Raw genomic sequence first — 22,789 nt, forward strand, 5'->3', positions numbered from 1 at the left:
ATGTATTTCTTAGATAATTGTATGAAACACGCAATCTCTTTGTTCCATTCAGTAGAATAGATTAATTGCAATTCACACGCCGACGGCTACATACTTTAGTCTATAAATAAATATTTTTTGCATGTTTGAAAAGATTTATTATATCAATACTTTAAATATAGGAAATGTGAAAGTCTACCAGTTACACTTTCACTGCTAAATCGCTGTAATTATTTTAATATAATTTGGCTTATAGTAAGTTGATAATCAAAGACCTAGCCTGAGACTATTTAAAAAATATGCCTAAATTTGCCTAAATCTTACCTACTTCCGGCTAAGAAAAGTTTTGCTAGGACTTCTCAACAGTTAGTAATTAGATTTCATCATTTTTATTCACTTAATTTTAAACTTTGCACACAATTAAGTAGCGATTGAAAAGCCACGAGTTTGTTACTAGCTCTTTTCATAAGGCTCTACCGTTCCGAGCTATTGGTAGATTCACTATTTCTAACTACATACTATGACAATATTTGACCGGAATTACTACTTGATTTGATTTCGATCGCGCCTTCTTCCCGATGAAGACGATCCTTACAAACTTCCCTTGCCTCATTCACATACATACATGTTGTCATACAGGACCGCCGGTTACGAGTACTACGCACCTGACATTTTTGCAAGACATCACCGATATGATCTATTTAATTTTGATTTTACTAATTGCAACAAATGACAACAAATGAAGTTCATACATTTTTCAAACCACCTGTATATCTTATCACAACCTCACCTTACTATATGAGTAATCTACAAACTTATATACACACTCAATTCAAACAAAAATCAACTCTAACATCCTTAAAATAAAGCACACAATAAACAATTCAACTGCAAATATAAAATTGTATGGGCATACATCACGACCAATTTAAGTTGACCTCCCCCGTCCTTCCAATTCGAATAAAGAACGAACATTCAGGTGAAATGTATAGAAGTTCATAGGTCAAGTTATTCTGGTCGTATACGTTCCGATTTTGAAATTTGAATTAGTTATTCATTCGCAGTGTGGACGTCGCCGCGATCGGCCATTTTGTATTTTTTTTTCTTTTTAATCTTGTGTTTGTGTAAAACGAAAATATATTTGTGCTAAAAGTTTTATAAATTTTGAAAAATACTCAGTGATTTCATCGGATTATTGTTGATTTGTAAGTATTTCTAATTATTTTAGTATTTAATTGCGATACAATCTTTTCTGAAACGTATTAAAAATTTAATCTGGACATTGCAATGTCAAATTGCGTTGTTTTTTCCATAAAAATGTTATTATTACATAGCTATTTGCGCTCACCGGTTAGTAAACGATACGTAAAGCTAACTTTGACGCGGTATGGCAATGGATGGGTGATCATTTCGTGGTATTTGAATGTCTTTTATAAGTAGGCTTATATTAAGTGCAGTGTATTAGAAATCAGAATTACATTGGTTTTCCGGATATCCTAACTGTAAGGCTATTAGCTACTTTATTTAAAATTTAATCAGACTTATGAAATACTAGAGACCGCCCGCGTTTTCGTCCGCGTGGAAACCCTTCCCGTGTAAAACCCGATCCCTCGGGAACTCGGGGATAAAAAGCCTATGTGTTATTCTGGGTCTTCAGCTACCTATATACCAAATTTCATTGCAATCGGTTCAGTAGTATTTGCGTGAAAGAGTCACAAACATCCATTAATTCTCACAAACTTTCGCATTTATAATAGGTATTAGTAGGACTAGTTTTTGTCTGTGACTTTGGCCGAATTGAAGGATAATTCGAGTCACAAAGTTATAAACTCTAGGCTTAATTTTATCAAAAGTGGCATCGCATTACATGTTATCAAACTACGGGCTACTATTGAAAACATTTCAAGGTAATTAAGAAACAGAATAGTACTTTGCCTGGGAATAGAACCCAAAACCTGGTGGTCAGCACTTCTTGCATAGATTTGATTCCAAAGATGATTCATCGCTTTCTCGAGCTGAGCCTCTCCGTACTTCGGAGGGCTCGTAAGTCGTTCCCGGTTGTTGCCAATTAAGATGACAGTCGTTAAGCCATGTCAAAGGTCTTTCGGGCTTGAACAACTTTGACACTAGGTTGACCACTAACCATACGGTGAAAAAAACAAAAGTTGGATTGTTGTTATATACCTACTATGTACTATGTATGAATGACGTGTGAGACACATGTGAGGTTAAGCTACGCTTGCCGAGGTTGTTCTTTGGATGGGTAACCATATTATATGTCCCGAGTTCCTCCGTGCTTCGGAAGGTACGTTGAATTGTGGATCCCGGCTGTAATTTTCAAAGATCTTCGACAGTCGTTAACAGTAGTCAGAAGCTTGAAAGTCTGACAACCAGTCTTACCGAGGTATCGTGTTATAACCCAGGTAACTGGGTCGTGGAGGTCAGATAGACAGTCGCTCCATGTAAAATACTGGTATTCAGCTGCATCTGGTGAGACTGGAAGCCGACTCAAACATAGTTGGAAGAAAGGCTAGACTGATTGTATAAATGACGTGTAATATATTTTATGTTGTTTAATACGGTGCATGGTGGCACTAGCTACTTAAGATTAAATTACAAATATAGAGAAATCAATCATTATCTATATGATTCATAACATCCGTATTAAGATAAAAGTAACATTTAATTTATCAATATTACGATTTATTACGTAAAAAAACAGTCCTTTAGAACAGTTCTTGAAGGTATACAAACTCCCCAACCACACTTGACCAGCGTGGCGGACTCAAGGCCTAACCCCTCCCCCATTAAGGGAGGAAACCCTTGCCCAGCAGTGGGATAGTAATGGGTTAAGAAAGTCATCAATGTGTACAAAGTTACGCAAACAAACTTCCAACTCTAAATTAAATTTAAAGCAGACCACGTGAGAATTACCAAAAATAAGTATATTACTAATATAAGCCTGTTTTGTCCCAAAGCTGGGGAAAGGCCTCCCTATAATAACTTTCCACTGTAGCCTAGTAAATAAACGAAAGACTATCAAAATCGGTCCACCCAGTAAATGGTTACAAACATGAAAAATACAGATGAATTGATAACCTATTTATTTTTTTAGTCGGTTAAAATAGCACTACGAGTTCGCACAAAACTTTGTCTTTTATAATAAATTAACAAAAAGGTTTAACTTATCAACGGTGTGATAGCTCGATATTATTATCAGTGATAGTGTTATCGCGACTGATAACAGATAACACTTGACGGAAAACACGCTGAAAATTGTTTCAGTGATGTTCATGAAAATACCTTTTTATTGAGTCAAGTTAAAGATAATTCTCTTGGCAAACGTTACTATAGGTGCCAAACAACCTCGCTGCAATAACCGTAGCGCCGCGTGTGGTTCGAATCCCACCCGGGATAAATATTTGTGTGAAGAGCACGAGTATTTGTTCTGAGCCTGTTAATTTATCTATATAAGTATGTATTTAGAAGTATATAAGTATGTATTTAGAAGTATATAAGTATGTATTTAGAAGTATATAAGTGTGTATTTAGAAGTATATAAGTATGTTTATCAGTTGTCTGGTTACAGTACAAGCTCTGCTTAGTTTGGAATCAGATGACTGTGTGTGAGTTGTCCAAAAATATTTTATACTAGCTGACCCGCGCAACTTCGCTTGCGTCTCATAAGAGAGAATGGGTCATAATTTTCCCCGTTTTTGTAACTTTTTTTAATGGTACTCTGCTCCTATTGGCCGTAGCGTGATGATATATATCTTCTCATAGCCTTCCTCGATAAATGGGCTATCTAACACTGAAAGATTTTTTTAAATTGGACCAGTAGTTCTCGAGATTAGCGCGTTCAAACAAACAAACAAACTCTTCAGTTTTATAATATTAAGTATAGATATTTTTTAATATTTTAATTGCCTACCTGTAGACTACGATACAAGATCCGCATGCTGGTCCACGGTCCATCTTATAGGGGGCCTGCCTACGTTTAGTCTTGTCATCACACTGCACCAATAAAAAATATATTAACATCTCTTATCAGCCTGATCTTAGATTGATTATACAAATTAGCTAATATTTTGCACATAATATAGATGCCGCTTCTAGGAATAAAATTGATAAATGTGTGTGTTTTCTGATAATTATATAATCTATAGATTTATGATAGCGTGACGTAATTGTAGAAAAAACTGCATGTAATATGTTTAAACAAAATGAATGAAATATTGTTGCCAGCTCTTCTTATTGACTCTAGAAGGGTTTTAAGGTTTTCTTACTAATTATATAATATGCATATACTAAAATATTTTACACTAGCGCCTCGTCCCGGCTTTGCACGGGTGACCACTTTTTTCTTGCAATAAAAAAAGCCTTTATTTATCAGTGGTAATCTGGCATTCACATGGTGAAAGAAATACAAACATACTATCATACAATTTCCTCATTATAATATTAGTATATATGTGAACATTGTGAACTATTAAAATGTTTTATCTAAATAACTCAAAGGTGACTGTCTGACATTACATAGTGATCTATCAACGCACAGCACAAACCACCGGACGGATCGGCCTGAAATTTGGCATGCAGGCACATGTTATGACATAGATATTCACCAAGAAAGGATTTTGATCAATCATACACCCAAGGGGATAAAACAGGAAATGAAAGTTTGTATAAAAATTCTGTCCTAAGTGACAAACCAAACGAAGTCGCGGGCAAATCTATACTAATATTATAAAGCTAATATTATTGTTTGTTTGTTTGAACGCGCTAATCTCAGGAACTACTGGCCTGATTTGAAAAATTATTTCAGTGTTAGATAGCCCATTTATCGAGGAAGGCTGTAGGCTATATAACATCACACTGCGACCAACAGGAGCAGAGTACCAATATTTTTTTTTACAAAAACGGGGGATAAAATGAGCCATTCTCTCTCATATGACGCAAGCGAAGTTGCGCGGGTCTGCTAGTCTTCTAATATAAATGAGATAAGACCAATAGAAACAAAGAAAAGAGAAAGAATGTAGTTATAATAGCTGCTATATTATTCCAAAACTTATAATTAATACTAATATATTCAGTTATAATTTCACAAGAAACACGGCATCATTGCTAAACGTTTCACAGCTGAGTTAACTTACACGTTTCAATAAGACAACCTTGGAATACACTCTGTATAAATTATAACAATATACACGTATTTACATTGATGGGTAAGCAGTGGGGTTCGAAATTCTTACTAATTGTAAATGCTAAAGTAACTCTGTCTATATTATCTGCTTCAATTTTAAATCACTTTAACCCAACTCACACACGGTCATCTGATTCCAAACTAAGCAGAGCTTGTACTATAGTAACCAAATAGCGGATAGACATACTTATATACTTCTAAATACATCTATACTGATATTATAAAGCTGAATTGTTTGTTTGTTTGTTTGAACGCGCTAATCTCAGGAACTACTGGTCCGATTTGAATAGACCATTTATCGAGGAAGGCTTTAGGCTATATAACATCACGCTACGACCAATAGAAGCAGAGTACCACTAAAAAATGTTACAAAAACGGGGAAAAAATTCACCCATTCTCTCTTATGTGACGCAAGCGAAGTTGCACGGGTCAGCTAGTACTGATATAGATACATTAACAACCAACTGAGTGTACCTTTCTCAATCCTTGTCACTACATCTTCCTTCAAACCACAACGATCACTTATCAGGCTATTCTAAAAATACAAAATTTTATATAAAACTGGCTGACCCGCGAACGATGTCATGCCATGTAAATTTTATAAAAAGTGTTAGTTATGGATATGAAAAAAGATGTTGGCCGATTCTCAGACCTACTCAATATGCTCACAAAATTTCATCAAAATCGGTCAAGCCGTTTCGGAGGAGTATGGCAACGAAAACTGTGACGCGAAGATTTTATATATTAGATAGATATAAAATTCTTTAATCACTAAAACATTTTGAAATTCGATAGTTTTTTAAACATGCGTACACGCACCTGTTGTTTTCAAACAAGGGGTCTGGATTAGGGGAACATGTGCCCCGACCGTTACCAAATAAAGACAGGTGCTTTTATCATGCAAAAAATATTGATTACTAGCTGACCCGCGCAACTTCGCTTGCGTCACATAAGAGAGAATGGGTTAAAATTTTCCCCGTTTTTGTAACATTTTTCACTTGTACTCTGCTCCTATTGGTCGTAGCGTGATTATATATAGCCTTACCTCGATAAATGGGCTATCTAACACTGAAAGAAATTTTCAAATCGGATAAGTTGTTTCTAAGATTAGCAGGTTCAAACAAACAAACACACTCTTTAACTTTATAATATTAGTGTCGGTAGCCCAGCAATTGGCTAGCGTGGTGGACTCAAGGCTTAACCCTTCTGTCATTACAGAAGGAGACCCTTGCCCAGCAGTGGGACAGAAATGTGTTAAAAAAACCTATTATAAAACTAAATACAGACTACATTACCTTGTTATATAGAACCTACCACCGAAAAACTAGCGTAAGATTATATAACACAAGTTAACGCATTTACAAAACGTTTTTAACAATTAATAACTAACTCTGAAGAAACAATACGCAAGCCGTAATTTTATCTTCAAGGGTAATTACTTAACACAATACATACATAATTTATTATATACATAGTTATATATAAGCAATGTAAACATACAGCCAAGGTGACTTACCTATCACTCTTATCAGAAAATGGTTTTTAAAATTTCAGTTTTTATGTAAAACGTTTTTCAAAAGTAATAATTCTGTTACTGTCCTTATGGCGCGTTCGGTAGTGTAAGTGACTGCTCATGACATGGTCCTGGGATCGATCCCAGAGTCGGGTAAAGTGCGTTTGGTGTTTTCATTTTATATAACAACAGTTTTCAATAATAGCTCGGAGTTTGGTAACGTGTCCGGTATATGGCAATAGGCTCGCCCCCTATTACATGGGACTAATATTGTTAATGGCGAAACGTGGGTGTATTTTATACACCTCTGCCTAAACCTTTGAGGAAAACAGGCATGATATTATGTATGTATCATTGTATGTATTCTCAATAATAGTCCGGAATTCGGTAACGTGCCCGGTATATGGCAATAGGCTCGCCCCCTATTACATGGGACTAACATTGTTAATGGCGAAACGTGAGTGTATTTCATCCACCTTCAGGTATGACAATCGTGAAATTATGTAAGTACTAGAGGCCGCCCGCGACTTCGTCCCCGTGAAACTCCGGGATAAAAAGTAGCTTTTATGTTATTCCGGTTCTTTAACTACCTACATACCAAATTTCATCGTAATCGATTCCGTAGTATTTGCGTGAAAGAGTAACAAACATCCATACATATAAGGTCGGGGAAAAAGTCTTTTCGCATTATAATATGTATGAACTTGTAATAAAATCTCTTTGGCTTCAACAATCACAAATGAGTACACGGTTCATTAGGTTTCTTTCAGTGAGCTCGGTAGGTACCCAAATATTGAGTTTTTTTGTGTAGAGAAAAGATTTTATTACAAGTTCATACATAATATAATGCGAAAAGACTTTTTCCCCGACCTAATACATACTCACAAACTTTCGCATTTATAATATTAGTAGGATAGTAGGATGTTAGTTTAAAATATTACTTAGTAAAATAACCTGCCTTTTTTACTATAAATTCTATGTACCTAAACTACAAAATGACATACAATTACATTGTAAGTACATATTCGTTATCTAATTTTGTCATGATGACTGAAACTCAGGCATTTTTAATGTTAATTTTAACCTTGGGTTTACACATTGTTTTATTTGTAATGTTACATTACTGGTCTGAACAATATAAAACTGGCGATCACGAGGTCGCGAGTTTGATACCCGGCATTTTTTGCAAACTGTCCCACTGCTGGGCAAGGGTCTTCTCCGGAACGAGGGAGGGGTACCCGATTAGGCGTGTTTTTCAAGACATGGTAGTTGTAAACAAAAAAAATACAATTGCCGATGAATGAGCTCAATTTAGTTTTAAATTAATTAATAATATATTTATACATAATAATATGTAAACATACGGCCTCCGTAGCGCAGTGATTAAGGTGATCACCTCGCCACTACCAGCGCATCGAGAGGTCGTGGGTTCGATTCCCACATGGAACAATATTTGTGTGATCCACAAATAGTTGTTTCGGGTCTGTTTGTATTTTGTGTCTGTTGTTTGTATGTTTGTAAAAGTCCTCGCGACACAAGAGCAATTCTTAGAGTGGGAAATGTCTGTATAAAAAGTTAAGAAATAAATAAAAAAAAGTCTTTTTAAAAAAAAAATTTAGGTAGGTATAATTTATTTGTATTTAATTATGTTTTTCCCTTTATTTTCAGGTATAAACTATATATTAAGCAGTGTTGTGATATTTATTAAATAAAAGGTGATGTGAACAAACAATATGGCGGAGAACGAGGGTCCAGTCACCGTTGATGATCTGCCTATGACGTTTCAAGTGAGTTTTAATAATTATATTAACAGCTACAGTCTACTATGGTATCTTTACTTTGTCATGGTAGCTTAACTTATAAGTACACTAGCTGACCTGCGCAACTTCGCTTGCGTCACCTAAGAGAATGAGTCAAAATTTTCCCCGTTTTTGTAACGTTTTTCGTTGCTACTCCGCACCTAATGACCGTAGCGTGATGTTATATAGCCTATAGCCTTCCTCAATAAATAGGCTATCTAACACTGAAAGAATTTTTCAAATCGGACCAGTAGTCCCCGAGATTAGCGCGTTCAAACAAACAAACAAACAATCAAACAAACAAACTCTTTAGCTTTATACTATTAGTATAGATTATAAAATTCAACTGATTGATTAACGCTTTTAAACTCTCGCGACTTGTACACATCTTTATATATATAATTCTTCTGTAAATGTGTATGTCACTGAACTTTTCTTAAACGACTGGACCGATTTTGATGAAATTTTTTGTGTGTGTTTAAGGGGATCTGAGAATGGTTTAGATTCACAATTTTGTCCGCTGGACAATGTCTTTGTAATTTAACTTTTACTAATCAAAGGCGTGTAGACAGGACAATTCCGCTAGTAATATTATATTGCAACGGGTTTTACCGATGTGACTTTTCGATCGAAACGTCGTGTAAAAAAAGGTATCCTAACTTTTAATTTTCAATCGCGTTTAAAACCCGTTGCATTATAATATTATGCTTACCCATTGATGTCCCACTGCTGGTCAAGGGTCTCCTCCCGTAATGTGGGAAGGGTTAGGCCTTAAGTCCACCACGCTGACCAAGTGCGCATTGGGGACTTGGGATACCTTCAAGAGATGTTCTTAACAAGTATCAGGCATGCAAGGTTTCATCACGATGTTTTCCTTCACCGTTGGAATAGGTGATAATTATTTATAATACACACATAACTTAGAAAACCTGCAAATTGCGTGGGAGGTGCCACCTTATAGCACTCGGCTATCATTTAAAATCTAGATAAATCGTGCATGCCAGGCTCTTCTAGTGCCCGGTTTCTGAGACACATTTATCGGTAGTTTATCTATTCAAACTGTCATTTTTATATGAGTTTAAACGCTATTGAATAGATAAACTACTACGTACCTCAGAAACCGAGGGTAAATTGTATCCCTCTTATTCATAAAAAGATATGAATTTACTAGCTGACCCGCGCAACTTCGCTTGCGTCACATAAGAGAGAATCAATCAAATTTTTCCCCGTTTTTGTAACATTTTTTACTGCTGCTCTGCTCCTATAGGTCGTAGCGTGATGATGTATAGCCTATAGCCTTTCTCGATAAATGGGCTATCTAACACTGAAAGAATTTTTCAAATCGGACCCGTAGTTCCTAAGATTAGCGCGTTCAAACAAAGAAACAAACAAATAAACAAACAAACAAACAAACTCTTCAGCTTTATAATATTAGTATAGATGAAAGGTTTACAAAAAGTTTTGTTTCTTTCTCTCCTTAGCGAAATGAAAAAAAGAAAACATATTGTAGTAGTTTTTTAACTAAAATAGGTTTATAGTGTGTTTATGAATAAGAGGGTATGCCTATAACCATAGAATAAATAAATACTTTAGATTGTAATATACCATGCATTCCGCACAAGCATACAATGAGTAACAAAGTACATCGTAATTAGAGCGGCCATGTTGCCACAGGATGTGACGTCACGCGCATTTGAATTAACGGTAAATTAACTTGTATAACCTCTCGAGCGCCCCAACGTCAAAATTCAAATATACCGTTAAGCGTCCAGGCCAAAAATGGCGCGCGAAATTGAATTGGCGGTTGGCGTTTAAGCGCCGATTCCGTCATATTTTAATACTAATACTAACACCCTAGTCATATCTTATATATTTGAAATCTACATAAAATTTGCTATAGATTAAAAAAATAAACCACCAATAATATTTGATAGTGGTAGTTCACTAGTCGGTTTAATCTGAATATTTTGTGCTTTAGGCATGTGTTTGAAGAAAGTCTAAAAAATATTTTTAGGCAAAAAAAATTATATGACGAAAGGTCTTATCGTGTAGTTAATGAATAATGACATTAAAATCCAACTGTTAAATATACTCAAATCTTTAAAATTAGTTAAAAAAAGGATTTACAATATTGGTCATAAAGGAACATGTCGTTGGGTCAGATGTTGTTTAAGGTGCTCTCTGGCCTATATCAACCACTTATTCAAGTGTGTGCATTAGATCGTCGTCTCGTTTCATCAGCTTCAATGTCAAATATGTTTGAAAGGGATAAACATAGTTTAAGTATTTCATTTCTACGTTTTTTAAATGTAAGATCGTTTTGCCGTACCACGGTGGCGGGGCGCTTGACGGGGGTAGAACATTTAACCGTGACACGGTGGCCGGGCGCTTGAGAGGATAATAGGAAATGGGGCATTGATTTTTATATGATGACATCAGTTGGATATAATGTAGAACCTTTTTGTTGAATTTTAATCTATTTACGTACCTACATAATAAAAATGTACTCTTATTTTGCCAGTTTTATCAAAACTAGGGGCACTCATAGCCAGTTGCTCACACCTGATTTGTAATGATGAAACAATTAGTGCGTTAATTTCGCAGATGGGTGACCGCAAAGTCTGTGCTTCGGAAGGCACAAAAGTTGTCCCTATTGCGCCAATTAAGATAAAAGTCGTAAAGCCAGGTTGATCACAATCCATACGATAAAATCTTATTACAGCACTAGCTCCGCGCTTTTCAATTGGCGCGGTGGTTTAAGCGGTCACCTCGCCGCACCAGCCGTAGCGCCGCGTGTGGTGGGTTCGAATCCCACCCGGGACAGATATTTGTATGATGAGCACGAGTATTTTTTCTGAGCCCGGATGTTAATTTATCTATATAAGTATGTATTTAGAAGTATATAAGTATGTTTATCAGTTATTTGGTTACTATAGTACAAGCTCTGCTTAGTTTGAAATCAAATGACCGTGTGAGAGTTGTCCAATGATATTTATTTATTATTTATCTTCGCCACCCGCGTACCTTGGACACACTGTCTATTAAATAGTCAGACTACTCACTACATAGTCTGTTAATATGATTCTGAGAATCTTTTAAAGTAGACAATTGAAGTCGTAAGGTCATACTCATTGATATGATTAACTCTACAAATTACATTCAGTCTCATTGCAATCAGCTATTCTCAACCGCGACAATGTTTGAAAAACATAAGAAATAAGATTAAAGGAATTATGTTAAGGTGGATTATAAACATTTATTTACTTTAACTGCACGTTTGGCGCAGTGGTTAACGTTGTCACCTCACCGCAGTAACTGTAATGCCGCGAGTGGTGGGCTTGAATCCCACCCGGGACAAATACATATGTGATGAGAACGAGTATCTATCTGATCTGAGCCTGGTTGTAAATTTCTCCTTACAAGTATATTTTTAGAAGAATAATAATTCATACTAATATTATAAATGCGAAAGTAACTCTGTATGTCTGTCTGTTACTCAATCACGCCTAAACTACTGAACCAATTTCCACGAAATTTGGTATGGAGATATTTTGATACCCGAGAAAGGACATAGGCTACTTTTTAGCCCGGGAAAATGACGCATTCCCATGAGAAAATTCAGGTGGCGGACGAAGTCGCGGGTACTTTTTGTTTGTTTGTTTGTTTTTCGTATGGTTAGTGGTCAACCTAGTGTCAAAGTTGTTCAAGCCGCCCGAGAGGCCTTTGACATGGCTTAACGACTGTTATCTCAGTAGACAGTAGCCGGGACCGACTTTTTACGTGCCCTCCGAAGCACGGGGACGCTCAAATACCACTATGCGGTCACCCATCTATAGAATGACCGCGCCATGGGTTGCTTAACCCACAGATCATTTACCGACCGGTGAGCGCAACTGGCTATGGCGCTTATATGGCGCGGGTACATTAATTCGTCTTCATCATATGTATAAGTATCAAACGTTTGCTACTGGAAGTCGATAACAGCTGTCTATGTAACTGATTCATTCATCCGAGAATGCGTTACGTTGTCTAACAACGCGTGTGCGTGTGTATAACGTATTTTGTTACTATTATATAAGTTTGTTATATATAAAAAAAAAAAAATATTATTGGACAACTCACACACGGTCATCTGATTCCAAGCTAAGCAGAGCTTGTACCTACTATGGTAACCAAATAACTGATAAACATACTTATATACTTCTAAATACATACTTATATAGATACATTTACATCCAGGCTCAGAACAAATACTCGTGCTCATCACACAAAGATTTGTCCCGGGTGGGATTCGAACCCACCACACGCGGCGCTACGGTTGTTGCGGCGAGGTGACCGCTTAAACCACTGCGCCAAACGTGCAGTTAACATAAATATAATCATATCCTGCAAAAGGTCAGGTGCTATTCGTAACCAGTGGTCCTGTATGACAACATGTGTGTATGTGACTGAAGCAAGGGAAGTTTGTATGTATCATACCAAAGGGCGTTCTCTGATTTCTGCCTATACCTATAGAGAAAAGGCGTGACTTTATGTATGTTGTATTGCCTGCCTCCGTGGCGCAGTGGTTTAGGTCGCCACGCCGATACCACTGCGTCGAGAGGTCGTGGGTTCGATTCCCACACGGAGCAATTATTTGTGCGATCCATAAATAATTGTTTCGGGTCTGGTTGTGCTTTGTGTCTGTTGTTTGTATGTTTGTAAAAGTCCCCGCGACACAAGAGCAATTCTTAGTGCGGGAGTTGTCTTTTAAAAAAAAAAAAAAAAAAAAATATGTATATAAAAGTAAGTAATAAGTATAACTTCAAGTTAGTATAACTGCACGTTTTGCGCAGTGACTAACGTGGTCACCTCGCCGCAATAACCGTAGCGCGCGTGTGGCGGGTTCGAATCCCACCCGGGACAAATATTTGTATGATGAGCTTGAGTATCTGTTCTGAGCCTGGTTGTTAATGTATCTATATAAGTATGTTTATCAGTTATTTGGTTACCATAGTACAAGCTCTGCTTAGTTTGGAATCAAATGACCGTGTGTGAGTTGTCCAATGATATTTATTTGCTTTAAGTGCATCAAACCCAGGACTATAAACCAAGTCCCGTTATATCTATCAGTATGCAAACGACAGTCTTATCATTAAGGGTTCCAAAAGAAAGCCTTTGACTTCACGTGTCTTGTTTATTAATTACAATGAAAGTAAAAGTAATTCTTTATTAGAAGGTTACGTAAGGGGACTATTTAGGGTTACAGTTTCTGTCTATTCTGATTTTTTACACTTACTAGCTGACCCGCGCAACTTCGCTTACGTCCAATAAGAGAGGATGGGTGAAAATTTTCCCCGTTTTTGTTACATTAATTACTGGTACTCTGCTCCTTTCGGTCGTAGCGTGATGATATATAGCCTATGTCCTTTCTCGGATATCAAAATATCTCCATACCAAATTTTATGCAAATTGGTTCAGTAGTTTAGGCGTGATTGAGTAGCAGACAGACAGACAGACAGAGTTACTTTCGCATTTATAATATTAGTATGGATAGTATGGATTTATTTAATGATTATTTTTATGATTTAATTACTAACTAATTACTATAAGGAAAGACCAAAGATAGCCACGATCCATATAATCTTGATTTGCTTCATTCACTTTCATCTTGTGAAACAGGACTGCCGGTTGAAAATACTAAGCAACTGAATTTTTTAAAAGATTTCACCTATTTTTCTTTCCTAGTTATATAAAAATATTCTTTTTTTCTTCTCTTTCCAGGTGAAATACTTAGGCCAGAGCGATGCAAGAGGACTATGGGGTATCAAACACACAAGAAAACCTGTTGATTTGATGGTAGCAGCAGCGAAAGCCTTACCACCAGGTAATTTTGACTACATACATACAATGTACATACATAAAATCATGCGTTTTTTCTATGGGGGTAGGCAGAAAACAAAGACAAAAAAAACGCCACTTGGTACAGTCAGCTCCATAAATAGCTGATCATACTCAATCTTTTGAAACCCTATATACTGAAGTGTGCACATTATTCCACAACAAAATCATGAAAAATGAGTTAGAATTAAACATTTCAATCAATGGCAAATGTTTTTTCCATGAAATAATGTGCACACTTCAGTATATAGGGTTTCAAAAGTTTGAGTATGATCAGCTACTTTTGGAGCTGACTGTACGATCCTTACAAACTTCCCTTGCTTCATTCACATACATACATGTTGTCATACTGGACCGCCGGTTACGAGTACTACGCACCTGAATTTTTTAAAGATTTCACTGATATGATCTGTGTATGTCTTTCTAGGGCGTCCCCTCCCAGCGTTTCTATTATTTTTTTATTAAAAAACATGTGGTATTCTCATATTAATACGGTGAATAAGCATGTACAAATAAAGTAGTTATATCATTTAACAGCTCAATAAAATAAGCAATAATATAATCGTAATCCATTCATAACAGCGATAAAATAACTCGCATTTTATAGTTTATATAATCATCAACCATATTGTATTGTCATATACAACCTTTAATATAATATTAAATGATTTTCTCACACTTGAAAATACTATGTTGCGTATCTTTTTTGGCTGAATGGGTATATGCAGATGTCTCGGATTCGAATCTCGAATCGGGCCAATAAGTCTTTACCGAGTTTTTTTTGTTCAAATTTTACTGGAGATTGCTGATTAGGAAGTTGAGATCGTAAACCTAAATATATTTTTAAGATTATTTCTCAATATAGCCCAGTATTTCTACATGGGACTTATATTGATAATGGCCAAAAGTGGGTGTACTCTTTACACCTCTGCTTAGACCCACGGGATTGATGTAATTATGTATGTGTAATTATCGGTACTTCGACACAAAGCACTAACGACGTCTTTACACTGGCGCGTCTGTTACTCAATCACGCCTAAACTACTGAACCAATTTGCATGAAATTTGGTATCGAGATATTTTGATACCCGAGAAAGGACATAGGCTACGTTACCTCTAGAAAATGACGCATTCCCATAGAAAAAATCAGGTGGCGGACGAAGTCTCGCGTGAAAGCTAGTTATTATATATATTTTTGTCTATTGTATAATAGAATACGGGAATTAACGCGAACACGCATTTTACCTTGAAATGCCTAACGTTTCGGCGCAGGTTGCACTCGCCGTGGTCGCAGGCTGACTGGTGAAGGTAAAATGCGTGTTCGCGTTAATTCCCGTATTCTATTATACATTAAACATGCAACGCGAGAGTTAAAAAGTATATTTTTCTCTCTTTCCAGGTCAAATCCTTCCAATAGTAAAACTAACTGTCACAGTAGACGGGGTACACCTAGAAAGCGTCAACCACGGCAAGCAAGATGACTTCGAACATATGTCTGTGTTGTTCAACATAGAGTCTATATCATATGGGGTACAAGACCTGGTCTACACTAGGGTCTTCTCTATGATCATTGTGAAGGACAACGCACATGTCAAAGGGTTTAATCCTTTTGAGTGTCATGCGTTCGTTTGTGAATCCAGGTAAGTTACTTGACAGATACCTAAGTTTATCATTAAAAAACCCGTTTTTAAATAATTTAAAAGGTTTTGACGTAAATATTGATCTGACAATCGAATGCGAGACTTCTGAGAATATATGCTTTCTAGAAATTAAAGAAAACCACAAGTTTTGGGGTAAAAATCTAGTAATCCTACCGGGAAATCTAAGCCTGATTGTTAATTTCTCTAAGTATGTATTTAGAAGTATATAAGTATGTTTATCAGTTAATTTGTTGCCATAGTTCAAGCTCTGCTTAGTTTAGAATCAGTCGCCTGAGTGTGAGTTGTCCAATGATATTTATATATTTACTAGCTGACATGCGCAACTTTGCTTGCAACACATAAGAAAGAATGGTCATAATTTTCCCCGTTTTTGTAACATTTTTCGTTGCTACTCCGCTCCTAATGTTTATAGCGTAATGTTATATAGCCTATAGCCTTCTTTAATAAACAGGCTATCTAGCAATAAAATAATTTTTCAATTCACACCAGTAGTTTCTGAGATTAGCGCGTTCTAACAAACAAACAAACTGTTCAGCTTTATAATATTAGTATAGATTTACAGATTGCCCAAACCAGGAAAAAATATATCCAAAAGTTGTTCACATGGAATGTCAAAACACTTTTTGATCAACATATTTGTCAATATTTACTTAAATGTTGCTGATATTTTATCTGTCTTTATGTAGGTCAGTTTATCAATAATATGACGACATTACTATCTTGAGTGGTTAGGTAGAGGTGTGTATCGTGAGGTGTGAGGTTTGATTCTTGGGTGTTGATGTGGGTTTAATTGGATATTAGAGAAATTAGTTGGGAATATAATGCATTTTAAAGGCAATACACCCATAAGTAAAAATATTTATTTTTGTCTCCTTCTGTGGCGTGGTCAGTAGTATAACCGCTTGCTCATCATAGAGTCTCGGGTTCAATTCCCAGGTCGGGCAAGTCGTTCTTGGTCTTTTTTTTATTTATATAAGAACTAGCTGACCCGCGCAACTTCGCTTGCGTCACATAAGAGAGAATGGGTCACAATTATGCCCGTTTTTGTAATTTTTTTAACTGATTCTCTGCTACTATTGGTCGTAGCGTGATGATATACAGCCTATAGCCTTCCTTGATAAATGGTCTATCTAACACTGAAAGAATTTTTCTAATCGGACCAGTAGTTCCTGAGATTAGCGCGTTCAAACAAACAAACAAACAAACCAACAAACTCTTCAGCTTTATAATATTATAGTATAGATATAAACGTACATAATAAACCATGATTATAATGATTTTTTTTTTAAAGAATAATAATAACCGAGTAATAATAGCAAAATTCAAATAATTTTATACTAAAGGAAGAGGAACAATTTGCCTTCAAATCGCTCTCCTGTAAAATTACTATAATGTCAGTTGACTCATTATCTTAGGAGGAATCGGAACGAACATTGAAAAAGTCTAAAAATATGTGAGTGTTACATATTCCTGTACGTTATTACTTTATAGCCACTATAATAAAAGTAATCTAAACAACATAAAATGGGTGAAACCCGAAATAAAAGTTTACTGTGACTTTATGAATCATACCGTTATTTTAATGCACCTTGATAAGTAGTTGTAAATGTCGATGAATTGACATTTGCGTCTATCAGCTGCAAAAGAAAACACTTAAACAAAAAGGAAAAAAATACTATCTAAACATAGGCCACTAAAATATCAACAAAGATCACTTCAAACAGTTATCTAGAGAGTACAGTAGAGAGAGCATACTATCGACTTACTTTTCGGATTTTTATATGGAGATTTAAAAGCAACCCGTACCGAAAATGTTATAAAATTAATTAATATGTAATTGGCAGAAACATGTCAATCTCACAAAACCGCTACATTAAAACCAAACAGCATTTTAAGCTACCCCAAAATATACATCACCCGCATTCATATTTCCACTGCCCCCGCCGCCGCGGCCGGCCCGTACCGTGCCGCAATACTAATATCGTGATATCTCCTAAACTATATGTCTAAATAACACACTGTAAACTGCAAAAATAATCTAAATTAAATGCTCGTGATGATGAACTTGCTTATTTTGATAAGGATATATGTATTATTGGTTATATCACCAGTTAAACATCACCCAACGAATTAAATGTTTTTTTAATACAGAAAAGTAGTTTTTGTGACTTAAATAAAAAAGCTGGATATATGTCATCGCGGACTTTTTTGTAGAACTAATAAAGACCAATGTTTTTGCTATACATTGTTCTTACTTGTATCCACCGGTATAAGCGGCGCACGCACAAATGCAATATTCAATTAGATTTTTTTTCTGACTTCTTGGACATAAATCGCTATAACTCAGCTAATATAGTTTCAATGTATTTCAATTATATATAAAAACCTGTCGTAGAAAATACTCTTTCTATTAGTGAAAACCGCATCAAAATCCGTTGCGTAGTTTTAAAGTTTTATGCATACGAAGGGACTACAGACAAAATGGGCGACTTTGTTTTATACTATGTAGTGATATTTCCTTATAGCAACCCCGAGTTTGGTAAGATACCCGATAAATAGCAATGAAATTATATGGGCCTGTACAACATAATTTATTTTAAGGTGATGTTCACAATTTTTTTTCTTTTATATAATTCGTCTTTCCTTCTTTCCAGGAACGCAGCCAGACGTCTAACGTATTCTCTAGCGGCTGCCTTCCAAGATTATTCTAGAAGAGTCAAGGAAATGCAAGCCACTTCAGGTAATATAAGTTTTAGTTATTATGTTAAACATAAAAATACTCATATGAAGTTATGAAAGGCTTATAAAGTGTTTTGTCTCTTTCTCTCTTTACCGAAATGAAAAAGAGAAAACATATTATAGTAGCTTTTTAACTAAAATAGGCTTATAGTGTGTTTATGAATAAGAGAGTCAGAAATTAGAACTATGAAATTGCTTCAAGTAAAGGAATTTTGGATTTTTCTTTAATATATTCTGAATAATATGAGCAGTGATAAAGTGATATAAATTGACACCTCCCACGCAAGTGGTCGCAGGTTCGAACCCGAGGCAACACACCAATAACTTTTCAGTATTAGAAGTAATTATCACTTGTTCCAACGGTGAAGGAAAACATCGTGAGGAAACCTTGCATGTCTAAAATTAGTTTAATACATTTATTGAGGGCATGCAAAGTCCCCAACCCGCACTTGGCCAGCGTGGTGGACTCAAGGTCTAACCCCTCCCGCATCACGGGAGGAGACCCTTGCCCAGCAGTGGGACATTAATGGCTTAAATTTTAAACTCATTGTATTGAGTTATATCAAAACACATCGAACCTAAGTTGCCTCAAAGTAGTGTTTTAGATATACCCCTGTATAAAAGTCAGTCGTTTGGCGCAGAGATTTAAGCGGTCACCTTGCCGCAACAACTGTAGTGTCGCGTGTGGTGGATTCGATTCCCACCCGGGACAAATCTTTGTGTAATGAGCACGAATATTTGTTCTGAGCCTGGTTGTTAATGTATCTACATATATGTATAAGTATGTATTAAGAAGTATAAAAGTATGTTTATCAGTTATTTAGTTACCATAGTACAAGCACTGCTTAGTTTGGAATCAAATGACCGTGTATGAATGGTCTAATAATATTTATTTAAAAAGTTAAAATTATGAAAGTTTCGGACAGAACCTATTTAACAAATAGTCATATACATTCTTTCAGAGTTGGACGAGCGACCAAGTATGAAGAAACGATTCGCGATAGATCTCCGGAGTCCTGAAGAAATCGAAGCAGATTTAGAAACTGAGGCGTAATGCCGGCCTGGCCAATATTAAGCTACAGCGGCCAGTTTGAATAAAACTGGCATAGTACATACAAACTGCATGGGACTAACATTGTAAATGGTGAAAATTCACAAAGTACATACATCTATATAATGTATAACTATTACATGGGACTATTATTATAAATGGTGAATCGTGGGTGTGTTTCATACACCTCTGCCTACACTTTCGGGAGTAATAATCGTGATGTTATGTACCTATGTATCTTTCAACATGAAAATGTTTAACAGTCACGTAAAGTACATTGAAAAGTTACATATTTTTAGGTCTTAATTTGTGTTTTTTGGAGCACGCAATTATATTTTTTAATGTGTTTTTGGGTTAATTTATTTTTTCCAGGGTTAAATTCAAGTTATGGGGTATACCACTAAAAGAGGTTGGGGTCAGCGACCCCACAGACTTGAACTTAAGCTTCAACTGACTTCTCTACACATTATAGAAATAAAATTGCGCCCCTGAATAACTTTTCAATGGACTAGAAATAAGAATAATGTAATATGATGAGAAGATTTATTATGTACCAAATACTTAAATTGTATTATGTATACTAGTAAATATAATTAAATGTAGTGTAAGTTTGTAAAGCTATTTGAAAATTGTAGAAACTGTCTCTAATATAGTCAAAAATGTTATCTTTGCGATATAAAAATATGTAATACCTACTAATTATTTTGTACGCCACCTCTTGTACCATATTTTCTGCAAAGAAATATTATTTGTATATTCTCTACAAAAAATGTATAAGTGTATATACAAAAATTATTAATAATATCGTTATCGGTAACTTTTTGACTGTACTAAAGACAAAAAAAGACTGCAAGTCTTTTATTCAGTCAAACGTCGTTTTTGTTCGCGCTTTTAATATTATAAGTACACATAGTAATATTAAGTTATTATTATAAAATGTTTTATAAATGCAATTATTTTATTTAAATAAATGTAGGTACGTAAAATCATTCCATTATTTTAGTAAAAAACATAAACTTATATGAGAACGTCTCACATACTTTACTCAGCTACTATTAGGTCGGGAAAAAAGTATTTTCGCATTATAGTATGTATGAACTTGTAATAAAATCTTTTCTCTACACAAAAAAGCTCGATATTTGGGTACCTCACGAGCTCACTGAAAGAAACCTAATGAACCATGCACTCATTTGTGATTCTTGAAGCCAAAGAGATTTTATTACAAGTTCATACATACTATAATGCGAAAAGACTTTTTCCCCGACCTGATATTTCTATTATATTTCAGCCTCTTAGTAATTGCAATATATTTTTTAAATTGCTCCAATTTCATCTAAAAGCAACCGCTTTTCTTGTAAATTAATTGTTAGTATACAATATCTATATACAATATAGATATTAATATCCCCCACAAGATGGACCGACGACCTGGTAAGGGTTGCCGGAGTCCGATGGATGAGGGCGGCCCAGGACCGGTCCTATTGGCGCTCGATGGGGGAGGCCTTTGTCCAGCAGTGGACGATTCCCGGCTGAGATGATGATACAATATCTAATATTACGCTTTACTCTCGTGAGGGTACGTAGTAAAAAACCCATATTTTCTACAAAGTATTTTGTTTGCGTCAAGTTCATGAAAATTGTAATTACATTAGTTTGAAATAAGTCACGCCTTTGCCCAGTTAAGAGACACCAAAGTCTTTTTGACTTTAGAAATAAGATAAATATTATTATATTAAATGCACTTGTATTATACACATAGAGGCTTGTTATATTAAATAAATATATTTTAAAAGTATTGTAAATCCGAGCCATACAGTAATTCGTGAAATTAATATAAGATTAAAAGGAAATTATATCTATATATTATAAAATAATGCATATTTAGAAATAAGTACTTTTTAAAGTCCTGATCTTGAGTCCTTGGTCAGGTCTTTCCATAATAGTATCCTTCTACGATATTTGGAATTTTTAATTTATTTACTTTATAGAAGTTTTTTATAACATACAGTCTAATGTATTTTATTTGGAAAATGCAAATTAATTCATAAGTGATCATAAAATAATAAATAGCTATATATTTGTATGAGTAGTATAAATACTTATCTTATAAGTGTGAACGCCACTTTATTTTTATGAATTTTTCAACTATATTTTTGGGTATTTTGTGAACTTGACGAGTCTTGGTTTGGGACAATACAAGAGCCTTAAAACATTCAACACTATAACAATTTCAATTAATAGACCGTTAAAATGTCATGGCTTGAGTCGAGACAAAAAAGACTAAAAGACTTGAAAGTCTTTTTTGTTGGGGCAAAAAAGACTTTCAAGTCTTTTAGTTTTGAAACTATTAACATATTCTTTCTAGTAGCTTTCTTAAATACAAATAAAATATCCCCTATTTTTTATGGTTACGGCCGAATATCATGTTGTCTATGTGTCTTTGCCTTGTATAGTAGACACAGATATACTTTTGAGAATCATTTAATTTGAAAATTGTTTATACATTCTACAATATATTGATTAAAGTCAAAATAATAATTATTTATAATGTTACCTCAAAATATTTGAAAAATAAACAATATTTTGTATACCAAAATAATTATAATGTGATTTTAGAATAAAAATGTACAATAAGTATTGTTTTTAATAAAGTTTGTTGTGAAAATTCTTGATTTTTATTACTGCATGTAATTCTATGCAAATTTCGTTAGCCCACCAATGGAGAGTCAAAAATAAGTCTAATGCTGAGTTGCCTCTACTCCTAAAGCTGTTCTAGTCTTCTAGTTCATCACAAAAATCGTTTCAGAAGCTAAGCTATGAATACGTAACATACAAAATATCGCATGTATGTTAGTCATTATTTATGAATGTATGGATTACTCTCTACACATAGCCATAATTTGTCAAGTAAGACAATTACATCAGCGCAAGAAAACACGTGAATTGCAAGCTTAAGGGTACTGT

General features: G+C 35.1%; 1 protein-coding gene across 1 annotated transcript; it reads left to right on the forward strand.

The window, feature by feature from the left end:
* Positions 1-1,044: 1,044 nt before the first annotated feature.
* Positions 1,045-22,484, forward strand: LOC142984590 (low density lipoprotein receptor adapter protein 1-B). Its single transcript, XM_076132328.1, has 6 exons — positions 1,045-1,184; positions 8,364-8,482; positions 14,258-14,360; positions 15,774-16,014; positions 18,690-18,775; positions 19,737-22,484. The coding sequence occupies exons 2-6, from the start codon at positions 8,429-8,431 to the stop codon at positions 19,826-19,828; spliced, it is 576 nt and encodes a 191-aa protein (XP_075988443.1). The 5' UTR covers positions 1,045-1,184; positions 8,364-8,428; the 3' UTR covers positions 19,829-22,484.
* Positions 22,485-22,789: the final 305 nt, after the last annotated feature.

Source organism: Anticarsia gemmatalis, chromosome 27 (genome assembly GCF_050436995.1).
Source record: "Anticarsia gemmatalis isolate Benzon Research Colony breed Stoneville strain chromosome 27, ilAntGemm2 primary, whole genome shotgun sequence".
Taxonomy (NCBI): Eukaryota; Metazoa; Arthropoda; class Insecta; order Lepidoptera; family Erebidae; genus Anticarsia; species Anticarsia gemmatalis.